Genomic DNA, 27,765 nt, shown 5'->3' with positions numbered 1-27,765 from the left:
AGACACCCCAATCCCAGCAGAAGAAAAGACGTAATAAATATCAGAGCAGAAATAAACAATATAGAATCTAAAAAAACTGTAGAGCGGATCAATGAAACCAAGAGTTGGTTTTTTGAAAAAATAAACAAAATTGATAAACCTCCAGCCAGACATTTCAAAAAGAAAAAGGAGAGGACCCAAACAGATAAAATCATGAATGAAAATGGGATTATTACATCCAATCCCTCAGAAATACAAGCAACTACCAGGGAATACTATGAAAAAATTATATGCCTACAAACTGGACAAACTGGAAGAAATGGACAAATTCCTAAGCACCCACATACTTCCAAAACTCAAACAGGAAGACATAGAAAATTTGAACAGACCCATAACCAGTGAAGAAATTGAATCAGTTGTCAAAAATCTCACAACACATAAGACTCCAGGACCAGATGGCTTCCCTGTGGAATTCTACCAGACATTCAAAGCAGAGATAATACCTTTCCTTCTCAAGCTGTTCCAAAAAATAGAAAGGGAAGGAAAACTTGCCAGACTCATTCTATGAAGCCAGCACTATGTTGATTCCCAAACCAAACCAAGACCCAGCAAAAAAAGAGAACTACAGGCCAATATCCCTGAAGAATATGGATGCAAAATTTCTCAACAAGATACTAGCAAATCAAATTCAACAGCATATAAAAAGAATTATTTACCATGAACAAATGGGATTCATTCCTGGGCTGCAGCGTTGGTTCAGTATTTGCCAATCAATCAATGTGAAACATCACATTAATAAAAGAAAAGAACCATATGATGCTGTCAATCAAAGCAGAAGAGGCATTGGACAAAATTCAGCATAGTTTCTTAATAAAAACACTCAAGAAAGTCGGGATAGAAGGAACATACTTAAACATATTAAAAGCCATTTATGAAAAGACTACAGCTAATATCATCCTCAATGGGGAAAAACCGAGAGCTTTTTCCCTGAGATCAGGAACACAACAGGGATGTCCACTCTCACCACTGTTGTTTAACATATTGTTGGAAGTTGTAGCATCAGCAATCAGACAACAAAAGGAAATCAAAGGCATCAAAATTGGCAAAGATGAAGTCAAGCTTTCACTTTTTGCAGATGATATGATATTATACATGGAAAACCTGACAGACTCCAAAATCTGCTAGAACCGATACATGAAATCAGCAAAGTCACAGGATAAAAATCAATGTACAAAAATCAGTTGCATTCTTATACACTAATAATGAAGCAACAGAAAGATAAATAAAGAAACTGATCCTATTCACAATTGCACCAAGACTCATAAAATACCTAGGAATAAACCTAACCAAAGATGTAAAAGATCTGTATGCTGAAAGCTATAGAAAGCTTATGAAGGAAATTGAAGAAGATACAAAGAAATGGAAAAACATTCTGTACTCATGGATTGGAAGAATAAATATTGTTAAAATGTCAGTACTACCCAAAGCTATCTACACATTCAACACAATCCCAGTAAAACTTGCACCAGCATTCTTCTCAAAGCTAGAACAAGCAATCCTAAAATTTGTATGGAACCACAAAAGACCCTGAATAGCCAAACTAATATTGAAGAAGAAGACCAAAGCAGGAGGCATCACAATCCCAGACTTTAGCCTCTACTACAAAGCTGTAATCATCACGTCAGCATGGTATTGGCACAAAAACAGACACATAGACCAATGGAATAGAAAAGCGACTCCAGAATTGGACGCACAAAAGTATGGCCAACTCATCTTTGACAAAGCAGGAAAGAATATCCAAAGGAAAAAAGATAGTCTTTTAACAAATGGTGCTGGGAGAACTGGACAGCAACATGCAGAAGAATGAAACTAGACGATTTTCTTACACCATTCACAAAAATAAACTCACAATAGATAAAGGACCTGAACATGAGACAGGAAACCATCAAAACCCTAGAGGAGAAAGCAGGAAAAAGCCTCTCTGACTTCAGTCGCAGCAATTTCTTACTTGACACATCTCCAAAGGCAAGGGAATTAAAAGCAAAAACGAACTATTGGGACTTCATGAAGATGAAAATCTTCTGCACTGCAAAGGAAACAATCAACAAAACTAAAAGGCAACAAATGGAATGGGAAAAGATATTTGCAAATGACATATCGGACAAAGGGCTAGTATCCAAAATCTATAAAGAGCTCACCAAACTCCACACCCAAAAAACAAATAATCAAGTGAAGAAATGGGCAGAAAACATGAATAGACACTTCTCTAAAGAAGACATACAGACGGCCAACAGACACATGAAAAGATGCTCAACGTCACTCATCATCAGGGAAATACAAACCAAAACCACACTGAGATACCACCTCATGTCAGTCAGAGTGGCTAAAATGAACAAATCAGGAGACTATAGATGCTGGCGAGGATGTGGAGAAACGGGAACTCTCTTGCACTGTTGGTGGGAATGCAAACTGGTGCAGCTGCTCTGGAAGACAGTGTGGAGGCTCCTGAAAAAATTAAAAATAGATCTACCCTATGACCCAGCAATAGCACTGCTAGGAATTTACCCAAGGGATACAGGCATGCTGATTCACAGGGGCACTTGTACCCCAATGTTTATAGCAGCACTTTCAACAATAGCCAAATTGTGGAAAGACCCTAAATGTCCATCAACTGATGAATGGATAAAGAAGTTGTGGTTTATATACACAATGGAATACTAGTTGGCAAAGAGAAAGAATGAAATATGGCCTTTTGTAGCAACGTGGATGGAACTGGAGAGTGTTATCTAAATGAAATAAGTCCTACAGATAAAGAGAGATACCTTATGTTTTCACTCTTATGTGGATCCTGAGAAACTTAATAGAAGACCATAGGGAAGGAGAAGGGGGAAAAAAAAAGTTAGAGAGGGAGGAAGGCAAATCATAAGAGACTCTTAAAAACTGAGAATAAACTGACGGTTGATGGGGGGTGGGAAGGAGGGGAAATCGGGTGATGGGCACTGAGGAGGGCACCTGCTGGGATGAGCACTGGGTGTTGTATTTAAACCAATATGACAATAAATTTCATATTAAAAAAGAAAGAAGAAACACTGAAAAAGAAAACCAAAACTGGAAGCATGACAATTCTGGACATCAAGCTGTATTACAAAGTTGTAATCATGAAAACAGTATGGTAGTGGCACAAAAACAGACACATAGATCAATGGAACAGAATAGAGAACCCAGAAATGGACCCACAGATATATGGCCAACTAACCTTCTACAAAACAGGAAAGAATAACCAATGGGAAAAAGACAGTCCTTTAGCAAATGGTATTGGGCAAACTGGACACGGACATGCAGAAAAATGAACTGGACCACTTTCTTACACTCTGCACAAAAAAAAATTCAAAATGGATGAAAGACCTAATGTAAGTCAGGAAACCAGCAAAATCCTAGCACAGAAAACAGTCAACAAACTCTTTGACCTCAGCCACAACAATTTTTTACTAGACACATCTCTGGAAGCAAGGGAAACAAAAACAAAAATGAACTGTTGGGACCTCATCAAGAATAAAAGCTTCTGCACAGCAAAGGAAACAATCAACAAAACTAAAAGGCAACCAACCTATGGAATGAGAGAAGATATATGCAAGTGACATATCTGATAAAAGGTTAGTATCCAAAATCTATAATGAATTTACCAAACTCAACACCAAAAAAACAAATAATCCAGTGAAGAAATGGTCAAAAGACACAAAGAGATACTTTTCTGAAGAAGACATCTAGATGGCCAAATGACACATGAAAAGATGCTCAATACTACTCAGCATCAGGGAAATACAAATCAAACCCACAATGAAATACCACCTCAAACCTGTCAGAATGGCTAAAAGGAACAACTCAGACAACAACAGATGTGGGTGAGGACGCGGAGAAAGGGGAACACTTTTGCCCTATTAGTGGGAATGCAAACTGCCACAGCCATTCTGGAAAATATGGAGGTTCTTCAAAAAGTAAAAATAGAACTTCCCTATGATTCAGCAATTGCACTACTAGGTATTTATCCAAAGGATACGCTTATGCTGTTTCAAAAGAGAACATGCACCCCAATGTTTATAACAGCACTATCCACACTAGCCAAATTATGGAAAGGCTGAGATGTCCATCGACTGACGAATGGATAAGGAAGATGTGGTACATATATATACACGATGGAATATTACTCAATGATTAGAAAGAATGAAATCTTGCCGTTTGCAACAATATGGATGGAACTAAAGCGTATTATGCTAAGTGAAATAAGTCAGAGAAATATCGTGTGATTTCTTCACTCATATGTGGAATTTAAGAAACAAAACAGATGAACATAAGGGAAGGGAAGGAAAAATAAGATAGAGAGGGAGGCAAATCATAAAAGCCTCTTAAACAAAGAGAACAAACTGAGGGTTGCTGTAAGGGGTTGTGAGTGGGGGAATGGGCTAAATGGGTGAAGGGATTAAGGAGGGCACTTGATGGGATGAGTACTGAGTGTTATATGTAAGTGATGAATCACTAAACTCTACTACTGAAACCATTATTACACTATGTTAACAAACTTGGATTTACATAAAATTTTGAAAAATACACACACAAACACACACACACACACACACACACACACACACACACACACACACACACAAATTCTGACCAGTGGAATATTACAGAAGTGCTGTTTATCCTTTCCAGGCCTGGCCCTAAAATATCTCCACATGTTCTTCCATGATGTCTGTGTTCATTCTCTCCAGACAAATGGAACAGATTTTAGAAACACCACAAAGTCTCAGGTGATGGCAGAGCCACTAGATGAAACATTGCTTGAGCAATAAATAAACATGTATTCCTTTGAGGCACTGGGATTTTTGGGTTATTTGCTTAAAAGTAATAAAGTCAAGACTTGAGTTAATCTAAAAGTTATACAAATTTTTGTCTTGCTTGTGAGTTAGTCAACTACCTATTCAACAAAAAATTTTGATGTTCAAATTCAATGGACTTCTAGAGGAATCTGTTTCATTTGTATTTAAGAAGGGGAAAAATTCATATCTTAACATTAGCACATTTTGTAGCTCAGGACAAGAGGAATTTGTGTGTAGTTCTAGTGAAGTGTTATTAAAGAACACCTGACCCTCTGCCAGAGGAACAAGACAGGGTGCACAGTATCTACTGTTTCTATAGTCATCAGAAATACTATAATTATATTCCTTAAAGTAACTGTCCAAAGGAGATACTCAGAAAGTGTTTTAGAAGCAGAAGTTTTCACTGATCCACCCAAGTAGCATTTTAATTTTTTTAAATGTTTATTTATTTTTGACAGAGGGAGAGAGACAGAGCATGAGCAGGGGAAGGGCAGAGAGAGAGGGAGACACAGAATCCGAAGCAGGCTCCAGGCTCTAAGCCATCAGCACAGAACCCGATGCGGGGCTCAAACTCACAGACCGCGAGATCATGACCTGAGCCAAAGTCGGACGCTCAACCGACTGAGCCACTCAGGCGCCCCCCAAGTAGCATTTTAAAGATTCCTTTTGGTACCAGAACAAAAAATGCAGCAATTTAACCTAACTAAAAAGCTAAGAAAGGCAAACTGGATTAATGTAAAATCAGTGACATATAGAAAATGGAAAACACATATCAACATGAGCACACATGTGCACACATACACACACACACACACACACACACACACACAGGATTATTGGAGGATAAAATTTTCACCTCGGTAGCACACTAAAGAGACCAATATCCTACAGAATAATCATATGCCATTGACAAATGACCTCGGTGGAGGTATCACTGAATCAGGTCAGTAGAAGGCCTGGCCTAGATCTGGCTCTATCACTTTCTAGAGGCAGAGAGGAAGAAATGAGAAAGGCATAAGAGCATAGTGACAATGTTTTGAGCCTCAATTTCCATCTGCCACTAATGAGCTGTCTGTCTTGGGAAACTATTTTATGTCTCAATTTCCTCAGTTATATAATGGAGAGAAAATAATACCTATTTCACATATTGTTAAGAGGATTAAATCATATGATACATAACAAGCGTTTAGAGAGAACTTATGTGAAAGTAAATACTAATAAATGTTGAATATTATTTCTAATGGTATCTCCCTATCACTAATGAGCCATATTACCTTCAACTGCCAAGTAAGAAACTGTGCTAAATGATTTGTATGGTTTCTCTTAGTGCTTATATTCTAAGCCTACATCTGTATCTTAAAATCAAGTATCCAGTTGAAAAATGAAAACTCAAAAACCTAAATATTTTAAGTAATGACTTAAAAAAATTAGAGACAGTCTAGTCTGCTGTTGAGATTGATTTAAAGAAAATAATTTACATAATAATGCACAAATAATTCCATTTTTTAAAAAAATATTCAGAAGTGATACGGTACTTTGTTTTATTTTTTTATCCTTCATGAATCTTACCCTCATTTAAACAAGGAATGTAACGAGATAATTTTCAGGCAACCATTTAAATTAAAACCTGTCATATTTAATGAGTACGACAGAGATAAGGAATTATTTTGATCACACAAACCTGAATGGATCCAGAATGTACTGATAACACTCCATTTTTGCAGCTGAAAGTGAAGTACTTCCTAGGCTTATAGATTGTCAGCAATTGTAGGTTATTTCTCATTAAGAAGAAAGCATTTCTACCAACTGTAGCAGTGGTAGGAAATGATACTGACACTACAGTATAGACTTCACTCCAAATTAAATGGAAAGGTAGCTCCCTCGGAAATTCTATAATTTAGTGAATCTTAGTTTGTTCAAAGAAATTATCGTTCAAATAAATACTCTAGTAATACTCAGATTCAGGTGAATAGTTCAAGAGGTGGAATCAACAAAATTATTAAGAATTCATTTGGAATTATTTTTTTTTATTTTTTTTATTTTTTTCAACGTTTATTTATTTTTGGGACAGAGAGAGACAGAGCATGAACGGGGGAGGGGCAGAGAGAGGGAGACACAGAATCGGAAACAGGCTCCAGGCTCTGAGCCATCAGCCCAGAGCCCGACGCGGGGCTCGAACTCACGGACCGCGAGATCGTGACCTGGTTGAAGTCGGACGCTTAACCGGCTGCGCCACCCAGGCGCCCCTCATTTGGAATTATATGCTTGATTGGTTTTAAGTGACAATATATACACCAAGACACTACATGTGAAACACTGTGGTATGGAAGAATTGTTTTCTTAATTGGCAATTCCATTTATTACCAGAAAACTTACCTCCTGCATACATAACAGCCAGCATAATGGATGATATCCAGGCTATCTCACTGTAGGTAGCGTTGAATATTTGCTGAATTTCTTTGAAGAACACCGTGACTGCTTTGGGGAACGCATATGAAAATCCAATGGAGATAAAAGATGCTCCAACCACTACCCAGCCCCATCCTCCATCAGGAGGTGGATGCTGTGGGGCACCTGCTGGGGGTGGCATGTCTGCTCCTCTATTTGAAATTCAAATAACCTGTTTAAAGAAAATGAAGTAACAGTTGAAACCATATTTCCATTTTCATACATTACTCTTGATAATCACCAAAATAGTATATTCCAGTTATAGCTGCAATTATATAACTTTGCATGAATACTTTTTAATACTCTTATACTCAGAAAATTAACAAAAAAAAAATGTAATGAGGTATGTCACTTTGCTATGGGCTAAAAGTTGAAACCATTTAATTCACTTACAGAAATAAAAATTACTCAACGGTTTCAGTTCTATACTGAAGTACCAACTCCAAAATAAAAGCTATCTCAATCTGATTTCTAAACATAGTAAAAACAGAGCTATTATCACTTAAAAACAGAATACATTTGGGGACTCCTGTGTGGCTCAGTTGGTTGAGCGTCCCAGGTGGCTCAGTAGGTTAAATGTCTGACTCTTGATTTCCACTCAGGTGGTGATCTCCCAGTTCATGAGTTCGAGCCCTGCTTTGGGCTCTGGGCTGACACTGTGGAGCCTGCTTGGGATTCTCTCTCTCTCTCCCTCTCTCTGTTCCTTCCCCACTTGTGCTTTCTTTCTTGAAGTAAATAAATAAAAACTTAAAAAGAAAACCCAGATTACATTTTTAATCCAAAATACTTAGTATTTTCTTTACAAAGTTTAAAAAGGACCATGTATGGAGTAACTGGGTGGCTCAGTTGGTTCAAGCGTCCAACTTCAGCTCAGGTCATGATCTCGCGGTCTTTGAGTTCAAGCCCCATGTCAGGCTTTGTGCTGACAGCGCAGAGCCTTGGAGCCTGCTTCAGATTCTGTGTCTCCCTCTCTCTCTGCCCCTCCCCTGCTCGCACTCTTTCTCTCTCTCTGTCAAAAACAAATAAACATTAAAAAAAATTTTTAAAGGACCATGTATTAAATCTGATAGATTTTAAAGAATAGATTTTTAAATTAGTAGAAATATTAGATCATTAGATACATTTTAGAATTTTTCTTTTAATAATTGAGAACCCTTAAAAATATTTCACATGCATCTGTTTTCTAGACTCATAGCATTAGAAATTATATGGTTTTAATGAATTAACATTACCACTCTTCTCAAAATGGTGCTACCATTTAATGAATGATATATTTTATGCATTTTTTTCATAGCAATGAAATTCTTTCAAACAGATGAATGGCATGTTATTTGTTAAAAGAAAGGACTTTCTCTCTGGATATGACTAGGAACACTTAACTGCTAACTTTATGGTACATAGCACCCACTCTCCTGTGGAAGAAATGATCACACATACTTAATACAACTGAAGTTAACTTTAAAACACCTTGGTTGCCTAACATCAATGTTTCTTTGTAAAGCTGTTTGCTTAGCTTTTGCTGCAATTGCCAGCCTTTCTCAGTGTCTTCTTATTACAACTCTCATGTTATTTGTGAACATATTTCAATTGCAATGCAGAGGAGAGAGAGAAGCAATTTTCTGTTAGTAAAATAATGTTGGAAATGAGTTAATAAAAACTAATTTTGCCACCTGTTTTCAGAAAACCTACCAAAAAACTAAACATATATCTATAAAAACAGAGACAGATTTTTTATTTTAATGTCAGATTATATCAGGGATACTTTCAGTGATCTTTTATATGTGTTTTTTATTTAGATTTTGAATGAAAATAGTCTAAATTCTAAAATTTTATAATCTGCTGATAGTTATACTGAAGGACTTTGCTTTCAGAAATTCACATAGGAAGAATGATAAAAATGAAACCTAAAATAGGTAGAGCAGTTCTCTGCAATTTTCCTGTTTGCATAAAAGAATCTGTCTTTCATTATTAATTCATGAGTTTAAACTATTACAGTTTTTATTACATCTGCTATTGTAAACACTCAGAAATACAACTGAATGATTTGTTTTATCATTTCAAAAATAACATTTCTAAATAATCTTAAATACACTTTTAAATCATTAAGCATTATATCAATATGAATATTGAAATTTACTAATATTCAAATCATGTTATGAATATGAATACTGAAATTTACTAATAAGCTAGGTTGATGTTAGGATTTCTATTGTATAGACAGGAATCTATGCTCATAAAGGCCCTTAAAAAAAGGATTATATAGGTGGCATAGGTGGCTCATCAGTTAACCATCTGGCTCTTGATTTTGGCTCAGGTCATAACCTCACAGCTCATGGGATAAAGCCCGAGTCAGGCTCCATGCGGACAGCATGGGACCTGCTTGGGATTCTCTCTCCCTTCCTCTCTGCGCCTCCCCTGCTTATGTGCTCGCTCTCTCTCTCTCTCTCTCTCAAAAATAAAAATTTTTAACAAAAAAGGATTATATGACTGAAATATTTTTTCTCCTCAATCCTTGTTTTGTATTGTTATTTTTTCACCAGTTTATCTTAGTATGCGATCTTTTGTTATCTGTTTACAGCACATTTGCTCGATTTTAATTATAACCACATACTCCAGGTTGAGAGGCACCATTTATACCTCTTCACTTTCTTATCTCCTAGCTGTTTAGTTTTTTCCATATAAATTGATATCTCATGATCTCTTAACTAAATCATTACAAAGTACAGCCTAACCAATTAGCCCTTGAAATATTCCACTTTCACCTGTTCATTATTTCTTTTAATGTTTATTTATTTTAGAGCGTGTGCGTGAGCAGGGGAGGGACAGAGAAAAAGGGGGACAGAGGATCCAAGTGGGTTCTGTGCTGACAGCAGTGAGCCAGATGCGAGGCTCGAACTCACAAACCACAAGATCATGACCTGGGTCAAAGTCGGATGCAGGTGCCCCCAACCTGTTCGGTATTAAAAAACCCCTGAGTTGATTAAGTCAGATCCAATTCACATACTCAATGGTCTCGTTAGTTTCCTGTGCACAATTCTGTTAATATTTTACACAACTTATAGCTGTTGTGTCTTTTTCCTTTTGTTTGTGGAAATAATCAGAAAAAATAGGAATTAAAAGTATAATTTTACCTGTTGATAGATGCCAAATTGAACAGATTTATTTGGATTATCCGTGGAATTTTTAAGCCTAGTCACTATTCTTTGAAGTGATATGTGAAGGCAATGCAAAGGGGAGAGTAGAGCAGACTCTGTATTTCCTAAAGAAATGAAAAAAAACAAAGGTTACGTGTATAATTCAATCCCATAAGCCTCATTAAAGCCACTAGCTTTAATCATCCCAGGAAAACATGTGACCATGTTTTAATAATTAGCAAAATTTCTTTGTCAACCCATCAATTGGATTACTACAGTATGAACAAAATGACAAACATACATGTGTGAGAAAAAAAAATTTATAAGTATAAAATGAAGAACTAGGCATTTTTTAAAAAAATAAATAATAGATTGCATATCTATCAATATGAGAAGGAAATTTATTGGCATTCATTAGCTGTCACTCAAATAATTTCCTATACTCATTTAAATAATTTGCTGTAAAATTCAATTAAAGAAAATATCCATTGACAAAGGAAACAAAGTTTAAAAGAGAATTATGGGAAATATTACCAATAATATATATGTCTCACAATGAGACAGACTGGGTCACGAAAAGGAATAAAAGTATTTTAGGGACCTTCTGATTTAGAATTAAAACTTCCTAATCAGTTCTGGGTGACAGACAAATAGGCTAAAATTCCCTAATACATCAAATACTATTATTTCAACTTGAATCTTGTGCTGAATATATAGAAGCTAGTACTTAGAGTTTATTTTGTTTGGGTTAGACATTCCTTTGCCCAGATTAAAGCTGAGAAAAAGTCAACTCTTTCAATTAAATAATCAGTTTCCTGTTTTGCACACAAGGCTGCTGTATCTAAAGTGTTGAAGGCAGGCAACAGAGCCACCAGACCACACAAATGAGATTTGTATGACAGGATGAGCAAAGCCTGTGATCTAGTTGCCAAGTCAGTGAGAAACTGAGGGTGGGGACCAGAATGAAGAGTACTCAGGGGATTATAAAGTCAAGAATAAAATCTGATAAATGGATAAGGCTGGAATTAAAGTCTTAGACTAGGAAAAAAGAGTTCATGCTAAATGGGTCTCCCAGGTCTGGGGTAACAGCAGTGAGGAGAAACATCTGTTCTGGTCTTACCAGGTGCCTTGGGAGCCTTGGTAACTTTAAGCCAGGTAATCTAGGGATGGCAGCCCCATCCTACTACATGTAACTAGCCCATCCGAATGCAGAAAACCCTTCTTATATTTTACGAAATACAGTTTCTGTCCGTTTCCTCTGGCACAGAGAACTGCCCTGAGTTCAGGGCAAAGCCTCAGAGGAAAGCCTGAGGCATTCCTGAAAATTGGGCTCCGACCTTGCAGTCCATGCTTAATTATCATCATGCTTTATGGAGGTCAGCAGAGAGGCCACAACAAGCAATCTTGACAAGTCCACATTCTAAATGCCATCTAACATTTCTACAAAACTTTCACAGTGCTTTAACCTGACTGGTCCATTTTCTTACAGAAAGACCAACGCATATGCATGGCTTTTTCAACAAACTGGCCAAAAATCCAGTAAGTTATAACTTCCTGCTTGGTAATTATAACTATATTAATCTACTTTACACCCCTTTCTCTACATCTCTAAAACTATCATATTTTAATACATGTTTATGCAAATATATTTATATCCATACAACCCATATATTGGTCTTTAGGTTTTTTCTTATTTTTTTAATGTTTATTTATTTTTGAGAGAGAGAGAGAGAGAGAAAGAGAGACAGAGTGTAAGTAGGAGAGGGGCAGCGAGAGAGGGAGACACAGAATCCAAAGCAGGCTCCAAGCTCTGAGCTGTCAGCACAGAGCCCAACTCGGGACTCATGAACTGTCAGATCATGACCTGAGCCAAAGTCAAATGTTCAACCCATTGAGCCACCCAGGTGCTCCAGTCTTTAGTTTTAAAAATGAAAAGTAGTGTTTTAGAATTGTGTGCCCTACTAAAAAAATAGTAGAAGATCAACAATCCTTAAGAATATGGGAAGGTTTTCTTTTAATTTGGGAAAGCAACTATTTTGGAGATTGTTTCCTAAAGTCCAAGAAGGCATAAAGCTTATGTGTCCCTACAAAAGCTGGGTTAATTACCATAGGTGCAAGTTGGACTATGCTCTCAGCTAATTTGGTTTCTTAGCAGTTCTCACATACGCCACTTGTTTCATGATGGCTTTTACTTACAACAGGATGCATGAAAAAAAAAAAACAGCAATGCTTAATTTTTTCCCCCAAAGATTCAATTAATTATCATAATTCCATAAATGAAGAGGAAGTGTTGTTTTTAATCACATTTAGAGATAAGGGCATATGGGGCACCTGGATGACTCATTCAGTTAAGCATCCGACTCTTGGTTTCAGCTCAGGTCATGATCTCACAGTTCATGAGTTTGAACCCCCACTGGGCTCCTTGCTTACTGTGCAGAGCCTGCTTCAGATTCTCTGTCTCTCCCTCTCTCTGCCCCTCCCCTGCTCATGTTCTTTCTCTCTCTCAAAATAAATAAGCTAAAACAAAACAAATCACTGGATTCTGTGAAAAGAGAGACACAGAGAGAGAGAGAGATGAGGGCATGAAGAGTTAGAGGTGCAAAGTGATTTTTCCAACGTGTAATGTCCAGTAAGTGATAAAATTGGTACCATGACTAGTATTTTTGTTAGGCCCATTGTTACCGATTCCACTTTGACACAGCAACTTAGAGGCTGCTCTTTCTGCTAACAAATACATTCCTTCGGTTTTATTTCTATGGTGAATTTCCAAATCTCAATTCTTGCATATATCTTTATCTGTCTGGTCCATTGGAATTCAAATATTTGTTCTCTAATTCTAAACCTCAACTATCCTTCAAAGTCTTTAGGAATTCATCACTATTTCAGCTTATTTACATCTACCCTCTCTATAATGTGGTTGAGTATATAGACTACAATATATCATTGTCATTGACAAAAAGGGTGACTTAATGACTACTGAAAACATCTGGCTATAAAGTAAAAAACCTAGGGGGCGCCTGGGTGGCTCAGTCGGTTGAGTGTCCGATTTCAGCTCAGGTCATGACCTCACAGCTCGTGAGTTCGAGCCCCACTTCGGGCTCTGTGCTGACAACTCAGAGCCTGGAGCCTGCTTCAGATTCTGTGTCTCCTTCTCTCTCTGCCCTTTCCCTGCTCACACTTTGTCTCACTCTGTTTCTTAAAACTAAATAAATGTAAAAAAATAAATTTTTTAAAGTAAAAAACTTATGTGGGGGGACATGCTAAAGCCCCAAAACCTTGCTTTATCTTCTAGCAATCAATATGGGTTCACTAATCTATGGAGAGGAAGATGTAGTACAAAGAAATAATATAACTATTAGTGATGATCAATGGGTAGACTCCAGTGTTATATTTAGGGCCCTTTCTCATTCAGTTGCACAGAATATCAGAATGTTCCTTTATATATTTTGCAAATAATTTTTCTTCAACTACCCAAATCTAAATCAGGATGCCTCAATTTTATGAACCCTTATCAATAGTCTAAGCCATACAGAAGTCTGTGTTGCAAAATACAGTCCAGAAATAATATTCTCAGGAAACTGAGTCCCAAATTAAATCAATTGATGTTAGGAGACTATTGGCTTCGTTATAAGTTCATCTAGATAGCCCATAGATAAAGCATGGCTTGTTCTTCACATCCTACCTTGGCTGTGTTTTCACGTAAAGGGATTACTATGTTCCTTAAAGAATAATGAAGAAGACTTTTTGCTTTCTGTTTCCTTTTTCTTATACAAAAGGATAGAGTTGTGTCAAATTAACGTACGATAGTTAAGTTTAGATGATAACTCACCCAATTTTACAATAGGAATTAAACTGAACCAAATCTTCTCTTTTCCAACAGGTAATTGAATTAAAATGGGAATCTAATGCTGAGAGGTTATTTTATTCTTCCAGATGGACCATCTTTTAAATCCTATAGACTGATTTACTTTGACAACTAGACAAGAGAGATATCAATAGTGCATGGCCCACAAAATGTCAGTAACACAAAACCTATTTTTAGATGTGAACTACTGCTGTAGTTAAAAGGACTCTGAGAATGCTAATTGATAATAAAGGTCAAACTAACTGAAGATGTTTTTATAATGGGCAAATTATAAAAAATAATATGAACCAGCCCATAATTATTTATAAAGAATTGGAAATGGACATCCCACACCAAGCAATTCCCAATTTCTAATCCTATACTTTAGAATTGTGTAAAAGCAGTTTTAGTGGGCTGAATAGGGGCCCCCCAAAAGATGTCCATGTCTAATCCCTAGAATCTGCAATATACCTCATATGGTCCTAGAACCTGAGTGCTTGTGTTACCTCAAAATTTAGATGTTGATACCTAATCCCAAATGGTGACGGTATTTGAAGGCAGAGCCTATAGGAGGCAGTTAGGTCACCAGGGTGAAGTTCTCATGAATACGGTTCATGCCCTTTTAAATGAGGCCCCGAGACAGCTCCCTTGCTCCCTCTGTCGAATGAGGATACTATGAAGCAGGAACAGGGCCCTACCCAGACACTGAATCTGCTGGCACCTTGATCTTTGACTTCCCAGTCTCCAGAACTGTGAGAAATAATTTCTGTTATTTATAAGCCACCTAGTATATGGTATTTTGTTACAGCAGCCTTAACAGACTAAGATAAAACTCGGTACCGGGGGCAGGATGCTGTCCGACATTATCTTTTTTACCTCTTATATTTTAGTGACATTCTCTGGTCAGCCTGGAAAAATGGAATTATATTTACAGATTTTTGGGTCTTCCATTATGCATTTAGTCTTCAAAGATTTTCTGGTATTTGTTTCTTTCCTCAATTTGAAAGGAAGGTAATTAACTGGCACTAAGAAAGGGGTGTTAAAAAAAAATTCCTGAAGATTTCCAGGAAGATTACAGGGCCATAGAATACCCTTCTCACTTTTCTATTACAAAGCCCACTTTAAGAAACTAAGTAAAGAAAAAAATCCGTAAGATCTCCTGATACCAAGGATGAGATTGAGAAATATGCTAGAATCTCCTAGAAGTTTCTATAAAATACAATACTGTTGAGGGCAGGATTAAGATACAGTACCAGAGCAAGGTGAATCAACCCAGCCAGAGGCATGAAGTAACATGGTCTTCCATTTCACCAAGATAAGCTCCCTTATTCCTCTGCTCACCAGGTGGCTGAAGCTTCCTGTGAAGCAATGCTTCTTTTAGAATCCTGTTTTAGTTCCATCTATGACATACCTCTTTGTCCCCCAATAGAATTGTAACCCAATTCTACAACACCTGCATCCTCTCGCCCTTGAGTAATAGTATTTATAATATGGGGAAAGTAAAGACAACTTAAATGACCAATGCTGGGAAGTGGTTGAACATATGTCACTGCCATTCGCTTGGTAAACTGTTATACATACATTAAATGATAATTACAAAAATTGTGCAGTAACAAGGGAAATATGTATTATATAATGTTCAGTGAAAACACGATGCTAAAAATGTGTATGATAGCAAAATTCAAAATATATGACAAAAGAGATGCATTTAAAAAGACCTCATAAAGGGCACCTGGGTGGCTTAGTCAGTTGAGCGTCCAACTTCAGCTCAGGTCATGAGCTCAGGGTTTGTGAGTTTGAGCCCCATATCAGGATTTTGGATCCTCTGTCTCCATCTCTCTGCCCCTTCCTGGTCCTGCTCTTTCTCTCTCTCTCTCAAAAATGGATATTTATTTTAAAAAAAACAACAACACATAGGTCATAGTCTTGGGGTGAGGTTGGTAAAAAATATATATATTTAACTATACTAGTTTGGAATAACACTTATTATAATATCTTACTATATAAAATGCTTTAAGTTGATCTTACACATTTAATTATTTGCCCTTATTTTGGGGTTTATGTCTGCTTTGAAAAATAGGTTAATTTTAACTCATACACAACCAATTCAAATATGGTTATTGTAAGTAATAGAGTGAAATTGGAAGCTATATTTTTAGAGACCTTTCCTCCGTTTTTGTTTCCTTTTGTCTTGCTTTATATGATTTTGTTTTTAGTTATACCTAAATGAAATGATGAGTCTTTTGTATTGCAAAGAGGATACCCAGAGATGGTCTCCATGTATCAGTTTAGATATACATTACATTTTCTCACTACCAATTACCCATGTAAATAACACTTCTTGTTACCTCTTAAATTACAAGTAAGCATCACTGATTAAGACACCTGACATTTTGACCTGTATTTTCTCATAATTCTATTGAGTAGCTATTGTCTCCATTTTGCAGACAATGAACTGAAAGCCAATCATGTCGGGTATCTTTCCTTAAGTCTACCTACTGCACTTGTTTCACTCTAGGACAAGGCGCTCAGAGTTAAGAACTGTACGCTTCCTACTATCTTCATGTTACTCTGCAATCCTGAACCACTGGCAGTGTGCACGTTGCCGCCCTTTTTCCACCCTACTATCTATTTTGCCTGTTCCAATTCTGCTTTGCTTCTTGTCACTTGCCTAGGCTTTCTGCCTTCCACCCATTTCAGCTCTGTACTTCCCAGGAGACTTCAGGAGACATTCAGTTGGTAATTGCCAAACTATGAAGAGGAAACAAAAGCTGGAGCCCACGGAAAATTAACCATCCAGTGCATTCAGGAAATGGTATCAAGAGTCAGGACTATAAGGCTTTGAAGGCAAGGGCTGTGCAACTCTTAGAAACCTAACCAAGTTGTCAGTTGTTTCTTTTACTACACACTTAGCAATGGATTCGATTGACAATTTTATTTTTTCTTCATCATTATTTGTCCTGGTCTACTCATGTTTGCCCTGCTTCTCTGAAAGCAAAATATACTCCCTTCCCACTAACTTTGGACATGCTTTGTCAATGCGATATAAAGCAGTAAGAGTCACCTTAAAATATGTTTGCATGTTTTGACACTATGCCTATAGTCCTTACTTCTAATATGAAAACATGTCCCTAGATCCCTGATGTTTGAAGGTTAGCCAGGAGCCAACCGGCACTATTGCTGACCCATGTTTCCAAGTAGAATGAATAAGAAATAAATATCTATTGTCATAAGCCTTAACATATTAGAGCTGTCTGATAGAACAGCAAAATTTGAGGCGGTGTCTGTAAAACAAAATCGTAAAATGTGTGGCATTGGCTTTAGGGATAGGCTGATGGTTGTGAGGAAGGACCCTGTTAGAAGAGATTAGAAAAATGACAATTTATGTTAAGCAGAGGCAAAATATTTGGTAAAACTATTTGTCTGTGGCATCTTGGAAGGCAGAAAATGCACACAGGGCAGTTGGCATTTGGGGACAAGAGATTTAGATAAAGAATGTTGGTATCATGAGTTGGTTTTAACTAGTTACATTTAATAAGTACTAGCAGAGGCAATAAGGTCATAATATATTTGATCTGCTTGCAAGCAAGGGTGGAAAGGAAAAAGGGACAATCCATGTATTACAGGGACGTGGAGGGTTGTAAGACACATTTCCATCCCCTATAGATAGCCTGGTAAAAGATTCTCAAATTAAGACACTGCCTCATTGCAAAAACTGAATCAAAAGGTCACGGGAAAAGGCCAAACCAAGGGTGCAGCCTTAGTGCTTTTTCTTAAAATCTCTTACTGGCTTGAGTCAGACACCAGTAAGTTCTTTCAGTTTAAAAAATAGTTGAGGGCAGGGGTGGAAAAGAAATGAATCGTTGGTCTCTGAAGGTCTAGTAACCTTAAATTGTCTCTCATTAAGTGTATTTAGAGAGGCATTGCTCATAAAGAACTGAGAATGTTCTTATTTGCACTAATTGGAATCAAATAATTTTAAAAACATTTTAAAGGGTTATATTATAAAATGTTGTCATCAGCCTGGATAGAAAGGAATAGTGTCTGTTGGAAATATAAAATGATCAAGTGATTAAAATGACTCCTATATCCTGCATCTTACTTTATGTGACATACAGAGATCTAACACTGGAAAATTCGAATACATAGACCACATTAAATGTCACTAAAGTGCCGTAACCCTTTGAGCAAGTGGCATTCACACTGGCTCTTAGTTTCCTTATTTGTAAAAAGACAGCAGGATTAGGCATTCTCTGAGGTCCCTTTCAGCTTATATTTGATTCTATGACACAAAAATAGTCCTATTTTATAGACTCTCTTAGCTTGTGAAATACAAATTTCTTTCTCTCCAAAAATAAGTAATGAACAGATAGACATTATTTGAGCAAGTTTTCCAAGATTCCAAAAACTTGGAAATGAGAGAAGTTCTTTTGAAAGAATCCTCTGAAGGAATTTCATTATGTAAGGGGACTGGGCCACGTACTTAAATACAAGAAGGCTCCTATAGGACAAGTATTAGTTCCTTAAGTGTGCTTAGAATTTTATTCAATTCCCAAATCACAATTTAGTTTCCATAAAAATTATTATATGAGATCCTCAGAGGACCTGGTTGGTATGTGTTTGAATGGTTTTTCATGATCAGGATTAAAATATTGAAGCATATTGCCATGTTCTTTAACAGAATATGTTCCCATAAAAGCAGGACAATTTGGTTCAGTGTTGCAAATAAATCACGTGAAGGCATCTTTCCAAAACAGAGTGAAAACAGCACCTTGCACATGATATATTCAAAGTGTTTTAAAAACTATGTAATATTTCAATTCATACACTATATATTTTTAGTTCCCAAATTTGCCCAATTTATATGTCCCTAAATAAAAAAAAAAATGTACTATACAACTACCAAATGGGAATCAGGTCATCATATTATTGTTCAGTAAAAATAACATGTTCGATAGAATTTTAAATAGTCACTGAAGATATCATTAATAATGCATAAGAATTGACTATTTACAAACATTCCAAAAGGTATCCCTCTTGTCTAACTTATATATAAATTTTATGACACTGACATTGGTGGGGACCGTTAACTGCAGTTATTTCTTATAAAAGATCAATAAAACCCAGCTGAAATAGGAGGCAGAGCCGAAGTGATTACTTTCATCCCATTTTATGACATTCTCAAGAATCACTCTGAAGATCCTCTCAGGAAACTTCCCTGTAAAGCCCCACAGAATCCACAATTTTAAGCCCTCATATTTAGAATCTGATGTTATTGTTATGTGATATGCACCGAACGCTGATAATGAAGTTGATGCTGACTGGAACAAAAATGAACCCAAAGTTAAATAGAACCTAGATGAGAGCTACGGGAGCCACTGAAAATAAATCCATTGGTTCGATCCCGCTTGTCACTTCTAGAAGGTCACCAGAAAGAAGCATCATCCCCAACGCAGAGAAAAGAAAATCGTCTCACTTCCTTTCTCCTTTCCTTACAGTACTAGTCAAGGCTGTGAATCCCACAAAAATACAGAAACAAATGCAGTCATCTGAGAACAGACGACACACTAGTACCACACAAAGTTAGAGTAACGAAATGATGAGAACCCTTTCATCTTTGCACGCTGTATCCATTTTTCCCCCTTAGCTTTCTCCTAAAAGCCTGGAGGCTTCACTCAGATTTTGCTGCCACCTGGGCAAGGGTGATATCGATAATTCCAAGCAATTTGAGGACAATTTAATTTCTCTACCTTTAATCATTTTATTAGTTTAATTTTGTTTCCACCTTGCTGTTCTCTTGTAGATCCTGGCATCCACCCATCTTCTCAAGAGACTGTCCTGCCTGACTGGGTACCACTCTGTTCCAGGCGATTCACTCCTATTTGTTCTGAATTTGCCTCAGCCAGGGAAGAGCTCCCCCACCCTGAGGCTTTCTTTACACTCCTTGCTGCTTTACAAGACAGCGCTAAGCTTTCTCTGACTTTTAGTTTGCTCGTCCAACACATCCCAGCCTGACTGACAGCAAGACAAGCAGCTGAGGTAGGAACTACAGGCTGCTACCGTTTCTCCCTAGAACTTTCCAAACCTGGGGACAGCAGAAAGGGGATTCCTATCTTTAACCTCCACTGCAAACAAACCTTCTCTTCCTGTTCTGTTCTAGACAAAAAGACATCCTTCGCTTTTCTCATGCTAATTCATTTATTTATCATTGTTAAGGAACTCTCTCTGACCTTTCTAAGGGCTTTGGAAACAATAATTTCCATGCGTTATTTTTAATTTTTAATGTATTTGTCTATTCTGGCTCTTTCCTTTAGCCTACTAACTGTGTTTACCTCTTCAAGCCTAAAAAGAACAGGAAAGCATAACCTACTCCAGTTACCATTTTTTTTTCCTGAGCTTTCATTATATTTCTCTCATCTTTACCTCAAAACTTCATGCAAGAGCCATCTTCCCTTAAAACCTCTATTTTCTCCCCATCTACTCGTAATTCCTTGCTTGGAACCTATCACTTGCAAGCTTCGCTGAATGAATTTTCTCTTAAAAACGAGCTATGACTTCCTAATCTCCAAAACCACTGGCGCTCATTTCAGAATTTTCTATGGTATTTAACAATATTTAATTGTACTTTGTACTTGAGACTTTGGTTTCTATCTCACTCCCTCACTCTACCTCCTTCCATGACTAGTTTTCCTCTTCAGGTCCAACTATGTGGGTTCTCATAAAGGTCATATTGTTGATTCTCTTTTTCCTTTACCTACTCTCCATAATAGCATCTACCTCTAAAAATTCAGTTACCACTTGTACACGTGAGGTAGCAATTCTCTATCCCTTGCGGCTATGTTTTTCCTAAGTTATAGTCCTTTATTTCGTACTACTCCCTAGACATTTTCAAAAGGATATGCCACTGAAATGTTAAATTCCCCTAAGTCTGTTAATTGTAGTAACAGTCAGGTCCTAGGCTATAAATCCATAAGTCCTTCCTTACGCATGGATACTTTTCTTTAATAGCTCTTGAATGCATCTTTCTTTTAATTTCTCTTTGACCAGTATGGTTCACACTCCTGTTCATCTCACATTGTCCCCTAAGGGACTGTCCCATCTTCAATTTCCCATGCTTGCCTCCTATAACCTCTTCACACAGCCAGCCTCCCTTTGATGTTCCCCAGCAGGATTAACCTCCCAACAGTACCCTCAGATTGGGTTACTGCATCACTCAAAAACTTCAGTAGTACTGCAGAGTACAAGGCATTGCAATATCTGACTATACTAAATCTTTCTTGCTCATTTTTATCATTCAAGTTTTAAATTTGCATAATACTCTATCTATATATTACATAAAATACCTGTCCCACAGGATGTTTACATATAAGTAATCAGGTAGATTTGAGGAATTCTCTGCTAAATGATGTGTTTATTTCACAGTTTCTCAGTCTTCACTGTTAATATGCATTTTGGTTTGCTTTAGTTATAGGATACAAAGCTCCCAGACTTGTTTTAGGGCAGAAAGGGGCTTTTTCCCCCCAAGAAGTCTACCTTCCCTTCATTTACTCAATCCTCCTACATAGTCACATGATGAAATAATGCCCATCCTTCCACACAAATAAACGATGCCTTTTAAAATAAAATCATGGAAGTCTTTCTAATAACTTATGAGAAGGGAAAATCTACCTTCTCTAAACTCTGAAAGCCATTTTATTATACTATGCCATATCTTATTTTGAAATTATTCACGTCTATCCCCCATCCTGGACTGTAAGTATCTTGAGACCATGAACCATGAATAAATCATATTATATTCTCTATAGTACCTACCATGTAACCTCAGATTAAGTAAATAACTTCATTCCAGGATATATAAAACTTGACACAGGTTGTTTTTGTGTTTTAGAGTACTTCACTTCTTATAGTCCTTTCGAATGAAGAAATTTATGTACATTCAATTATATAAACTGGCACTTAGTAATAACATAAAAATCCCAACGTGGAGTTTGTTACTCATACAATCCTAAAATAGACATTGGTGCTAGAATCATTATCTGCAGATAATGACAAAATTTACTCAATGTATTTAGTTTCAATGGCTCAATTTATTTCAGTAAATGGGGTCGGGGATTCACACAGAACTAAATGAAACTAGGTAAATTTTGGTCTCACAGAAACCTTTTTTTAATTAAAAAAATTTTTAATGTTTATTTATTTTTGAGAGAGAGAGTGTGAGCAGGGGAAAGGCAGAGAGAGGGGGAGAGAGAGAATCCCAAGCAGGCCCTACACTGTCAGTGCAGAGCCCGATGTGAGGCTCAAACCCACGAATCATGAGATCATGACCTGAGCTGAAATCAAGAGCCAGAAGCTTAACCGACTGAGCCACGGAGGCGTCCCTCACAGAAAACTTTGTAAAAGCCAGTCAGATTCTAGTCAAACTAATTAGAATTTCTAGTTTCACCCAGTTTCTTTGGGGTCAAACATGTAAAATGTATTACCAAGGACCGTGGGGAATAAAGCTGTATCATGGGATTCCTAGAGGCTCATAATTCTATCTGGTTCTAAGCTGACCCATCAAAGTGATGGAAATAAATATGCCTTTGAATCTAGCCCTGTCTTGAGAGGAGTTCAGACTGACTAAGCCATGTTCCTTCAGGACCTAAGGAAAAATGCCCTGAATGACACAGATGCCATCTATGTCTAGAGCTGACTCTCTCAAAAGAACCTGTAACAGAGATCCCCATCCAAATATAAAAGACTAAGACATGCTGTAGGTTGAACCACTATTTAAAATATTATGTTCAGTAACACCCGACCTTAAAAGGGGCTACCAAATGAGAAACACTCTTCATCTCTCTTCATTCCCAACCATGCTTATACCTCTCTCTCATTACTATGCATCTCCTGGTAAACCAGGAGATTATAGCAGATTCACTGGTTACAAAAAATGTTATGAACAACTTTTCTACAATTTTTGGAGCAGTTCTAATTTTAAGAAAATGTTTGTAATGAGGTATGGAGACTTCTAGATTCAAAGGAGAACAATATGTTTATACAGACGATTGTTCTGATGCAGGTAAAATTGAGGTTCCAAACTATGCTCATAGAGCTAGTGAGCTGAAGATGATTCTAGGAATCTATTTGCACGAATTAACAATTCTGTTTTGTTGTTGTTGTTGCTGTTGTTGTTTTGTCTTGCTATGTGGCTAAAGGCAGAGAGAAGAGTGCATGGAGGCCTAGGAGAGAGTAAAATAATCCAGTAAACAAGATGTATGGCATGGTACCCACGCTCAGTCTGCAGATTCTAATGGACAGAGAGTTTAGGGACAGAAGCTCAAGAAAACTGTTTTCCCAAAAGACTTTGAAGGTCTGTACACATTGATGTTTTAAGATTCAGAAGATAAAGTTTGGTATATTCAGAAGTTTTATGATTCAGAAGATAAAGTTTGGCCAGCTTCAGGCCCTCAGTAGTCAATTACTTTTGAGCATCAGAAGACAAGGTCTTTTCCATTGGCAATGTTTTGTTTTTCTTGTTGTTGTTTCCACTGAGGGCATTACTGGTGAGAAGCAGTAGTGGAAAACCTCATTTGATCTCTTTCTGATCTCATGTGATTCCCAGAAATGTTTGATGGAAGATTTTTCAGAGAATTCAAAGTCCTTATAAAAAAGTAAAAGGTGAAGAGTCAGAAGAACTGGGATCATTAATATAACCTGACTCCTTGGGGCGCCTGGGTGGCGCAGTCGGTTAAGCGTCCGACTTCAGCCAGGTCACGATCTCGCGGTCCATGAGTTCGAGCCCCGCGTCGGGCTCTGGGCTGATGGCTCAGAGCCTGGAGCCTGTTTCCGATTCTGTGTCTCCCTCTCTCTCTGCCCCTCCCCCGTTCATGCTCTGTCTCTCTCTGTCCCAAAAATGAATAAACGTTGAAAAAAAAAATTAAAAAAAAATATATATAACCTGACTCCATATTCAGTTAATATTCAAGAAGTATCAATTGAAAGCCTACTGTATGCCAAGTGCAGTGGCTACAGTGCTGAACAAAACAAAACCCCACCCGTGGTTGCATATTTTAGTGGAGGAGAGAGGCAAAAAGAATGTTATAAATATAGACAAGATAATAACAGACTGATACCGTGTAAAAAGGAAAATAAACAGGGTATAATGATAGAGATTCATCATTCACGGGTGGGATAAACAAACAAACAAACAAAAAACAAGCTTGCAAATAAAGTAGCCAGGGGAAGTAAAGGAAGTAAAATGTGGAGGAATTTTTATTTCACTTCCTTCTAAATAGAAGTTGAAGAACCTTCTTCTCTCCCTGACTTCTTCTCAATCCTAAACTTAATTGCAATCAAGATAACTCATCCTCAGTCTAAGAGAAATAAGACTAGATATAATCCCTATGAAGTTCAAAGTTGTTTTTCAAACATAGTTAACCGTTTGTTTTCTGGAAAACATTATATTGGAAAATGCCCCCATTTTCTGTGATATTCAGCCCCAGGGCTCTTGGATGCTCTAAGGATCAACTCACCGCCTGCTTCATTCTTTCTTGGCTGTGGGTCCCAGGAACTCAGCCTGTTTTCTAGTCTTCTTGTCTGTTGCCTCTCTGTCTTTTTTTAAATTCTACTCTTGTAGTCTTAACTGGAAAGTGGGATAGTTTCCCTAAATCTTTCATTTCTTGACAGTCCTAAAGTTAGACAGAAAACTCCTTTGTTTTGGGGGTTATTATGAATCATTACTGTGGGGAAATACATGGGGATAGTAAAAATGATAAATATGGTTAGTTCTACAGCTTAGAGTATTAACTGTGCTGGTCTTCAATTAGAGATTTTGCCTGTCTCTGAGATGATAATTAAAGTGGAAAATGAATCTCTATCCTGAGTTCTCATTCCTGGAGATAAGCCTTGCAAGTCTCTTCCTTCATTCTAATTGTCTGCCCTCATGACGAAATCAAGACAGAACATTGTGTTTTCATATCTTCTTGTTTCCTGTGGTGATACATTCATTCACTCACTTAACATTTACTGGGTATCTCATTTTATGCAAGGCATTAGACATATAAAAATGACCAGGACACAAAATATTGTCTCTGACCTATGAAATAACTCCATCTAGGAGGTAAATTATGAAGTAGATGGTTACAACAGAGTATGATATTTTTTTCCGTTTTTTTTTTAATTTTTATTTTTTCAATGTATGAAGTTTATTGTCAAACTGGTTTCCATACAACACCCAGTGCTCATCCCAAAAGGTGCCCTCCTCGATACCCATCACCCACCCTCCCGTCCCTCCCACCCCCCCATCAACCCTCAGTTTGTTCTCAGTTTTTAAGAGTCTCTTATGCTTTGGCTCTCTCCCACTCTAACCTCTTTTTTTTTTTTCCTTCCCCTCCCCCATGGGTTTCTGTTAAGTTTCTCAGGATCCACCTAAGAGTGAAAACATATGGTATCTGTCTTTCTCTGTATGGCTTATTTCACTTAGCATAACACAATCCAGTTCCATCCACGTTGCTATAAAGGGCCATATTTCATTCTTTCTCATTGCCACGTAGTACTCCATTGTGTATACAAGCCACAATTTCTTTATCCATTCATCAGTTGATGGACATTTAGGCTCTTTCCATTATTTGGCTATTGTTGAGAGTGCTGCTATAAACATTGGGGTACAAGTGCCCCTATGCATCAGTACTCCTGTATCCCTTGGGTAAATTCCTAGCAGTGCTATTACTGGGTCATAGGGTAGGTCTATTCAGAGTATGATAAACATCATTAAATGGGTAAATTCAGATTTCTATGGAGAAAGATGAGGAAAACTGAGACCACATGCTGAAGTTAAGGAATTATCTCAAGAGTAGTTAAAGTCACAATGACCTGGGTAAGCTGACTCTTGAAATATAAATGGGATCCACTCCTGGGATGTGTTGGGGTCTGGTGGGATAGGGAGTGGTAACAGATGACAAGAAAATATATCAGTTGGTATGTCCCAGAAATAAAAGACAGAATGACATCATGATGTAGTTGGAGAGAAATTAGGTGAAAGGGCATATATTCTATTCATCTTAGAGTTTGGGGACTTACATTCTGCTTTTTGAGAAAGGGGATGATTTAGTTAGTTACCATTTTAGAAAATAATCCTAGATATAGAGTAGAGAAGAAGATGATGGAAGAGATGGTTTAACAAAGTAGTTAAATTCTATTACAGTAATCTAGAAAAGACATGAGAAAACAGTATCCAGGGAGACAGAAAGGCAGATTTATTAAAAATAATAGCTATAATAATTTAATGGATATACAACATAAAAAAGGTAAATTATGACATTAAAGGCATAAACTGTGAAAAGAAGGGGAGTAAAGAGTAGAGTTCTTACAGGCAATTGAAGTTAGGTTGTTATCAGCATAAAATAGACCATTATATCTGTAAAATGTTTTATGTTAGCCTGATGGTAACCACAGAGCAAAAACCTATAGAAGATACACAAAAGACAAAGAGAAGGAAATTAAAGCATACCCTTAAGAAAACTCGCCAATTCATAAAAGAAGACAGCAAGAAATGAAAAGAAAAAATAATGGAGCTATAGAATAGTTAAAACAATAAAATGACATTAGTAATGGTATCAATAATTATTTTAAATGTATGGATTAAATTCTTAGTCAAAAGTCATGGAGTCACCAAAACCAAATGGAAAAAAAAAAGAAAAAAAAATATATGCTACTTATAAGAGACTCACTTCAGTTTTAAGGATCCACATAGGCTTAGAGTGAAGGAATGGAAAAAGATTTCCATACAAATGTAAATCTAAAGAAATTGGAATGCTATATTTACAGCACTCAAAATATATTTTAAGTCAAAAACTCTAGGAAGAGAAAAAATCATATAATGGTAAAATGGTCAATTCATCAAGAGGATATAACAATTATAAATACATATATGAAGCCAAAAACTACTTAACTACAGTAAGCAAACACTAACAGATCTAAAGAGGAGAAAAAGACAGTAATACAATAATATTAGAGGATTTCAATACCCAACTTTCAACAATGGATAGATCATCCAGACAGAAAATCAATCAGGAAACACTGGACTTGAAATATACTTTATCCAAATGGACCAAACAGCATATACAAAGCATTCCACCCAACAGCAACAAAATCCACATTCTTCTCAATTGCACACAGAACATTCTTTAGGGTAGATCATATGTTAGGTGACAAAACAAGTACTAAAAAATTTAAGAAGACTGAAATCATACCAAGTATTTTTTTCAACCAGAATAGAATTAAACTAGAAAGCAATAACTGGAAAAAAATTGGAAAATTCACCAACATGTGGCAATTAAAGAATATATTTCTGAAGAGCCAATGAGTCAAAGAAGAAATAAAAACATTATCTTGCGGGGTGTCTGGGTGGCTCAGTCGGTTAAGCATCCAACTCTTGATTTTGGCTCAGGTTATGATCTCATCGTTCATGGGATTGAGCCTGCACTGACAGTGTAGACCCTACTTG

The 27,765-nt window shown here is 36.9% G+C and overlaps 1 protein-coding gene across 5 annotated transcripts in view; it reads right to left on the bottom strand.

Moving 5' to 3' along the window:
* SLC16A7 (solute carrier family 16 member 7) overlaps window positions 1-27,765 on the bottom strand; it is a 191,649-nt gene that overhangs the window by 84,914 nt on the left and 78,970 nt on the right. For 3 of the 5 annotated variants that reach the window (XM_030323086.1, XM_030323089.1, XM_030323090.1), the window contains exons 2-3: window positions 10,436-10,563; window positions 7,233-7,476 (exon numbers count right to left, since the gene is read on the bottom strand). In XM_030323086.1, coding sequence (XP_030178946.1) covers window positions 7,233-7,446 — 214 coding nt within the window. In that variant the 5' untranslated portion in view covers window positions 7,447-7,476; window positions 10,436-10,563. Of the gene's footprint in view, window positions 1-7,232; window positions 7,477-10,435; window positions 10,564-15,535; window positions 15,641-24,793; window positions 25,487-27,765 lie in introns of those variants that run through there. The other 2 variants (XM_030323088.1, XM_030323087.2) reach the window with 2 other exon arrangements.

This window comes from Lynx canadensis, chromosome B4, assembly GCF_007474595.2.
Source record: "Lynx canadensis isolate LIC74 chromosome B4, mLynCan4.pri.v2, whole genome shotgun sequence".
Lineage (NCBI taxonomy): Eukaryota > Metazoa > Chordata > Mammalia > Carnivora > Felidae > Lynx > Lynx canadensis.
Note: the sequence above shows the minus strand (reverse complement) of the source record. Positions and strands in the feature narration are given on the sequence as shown.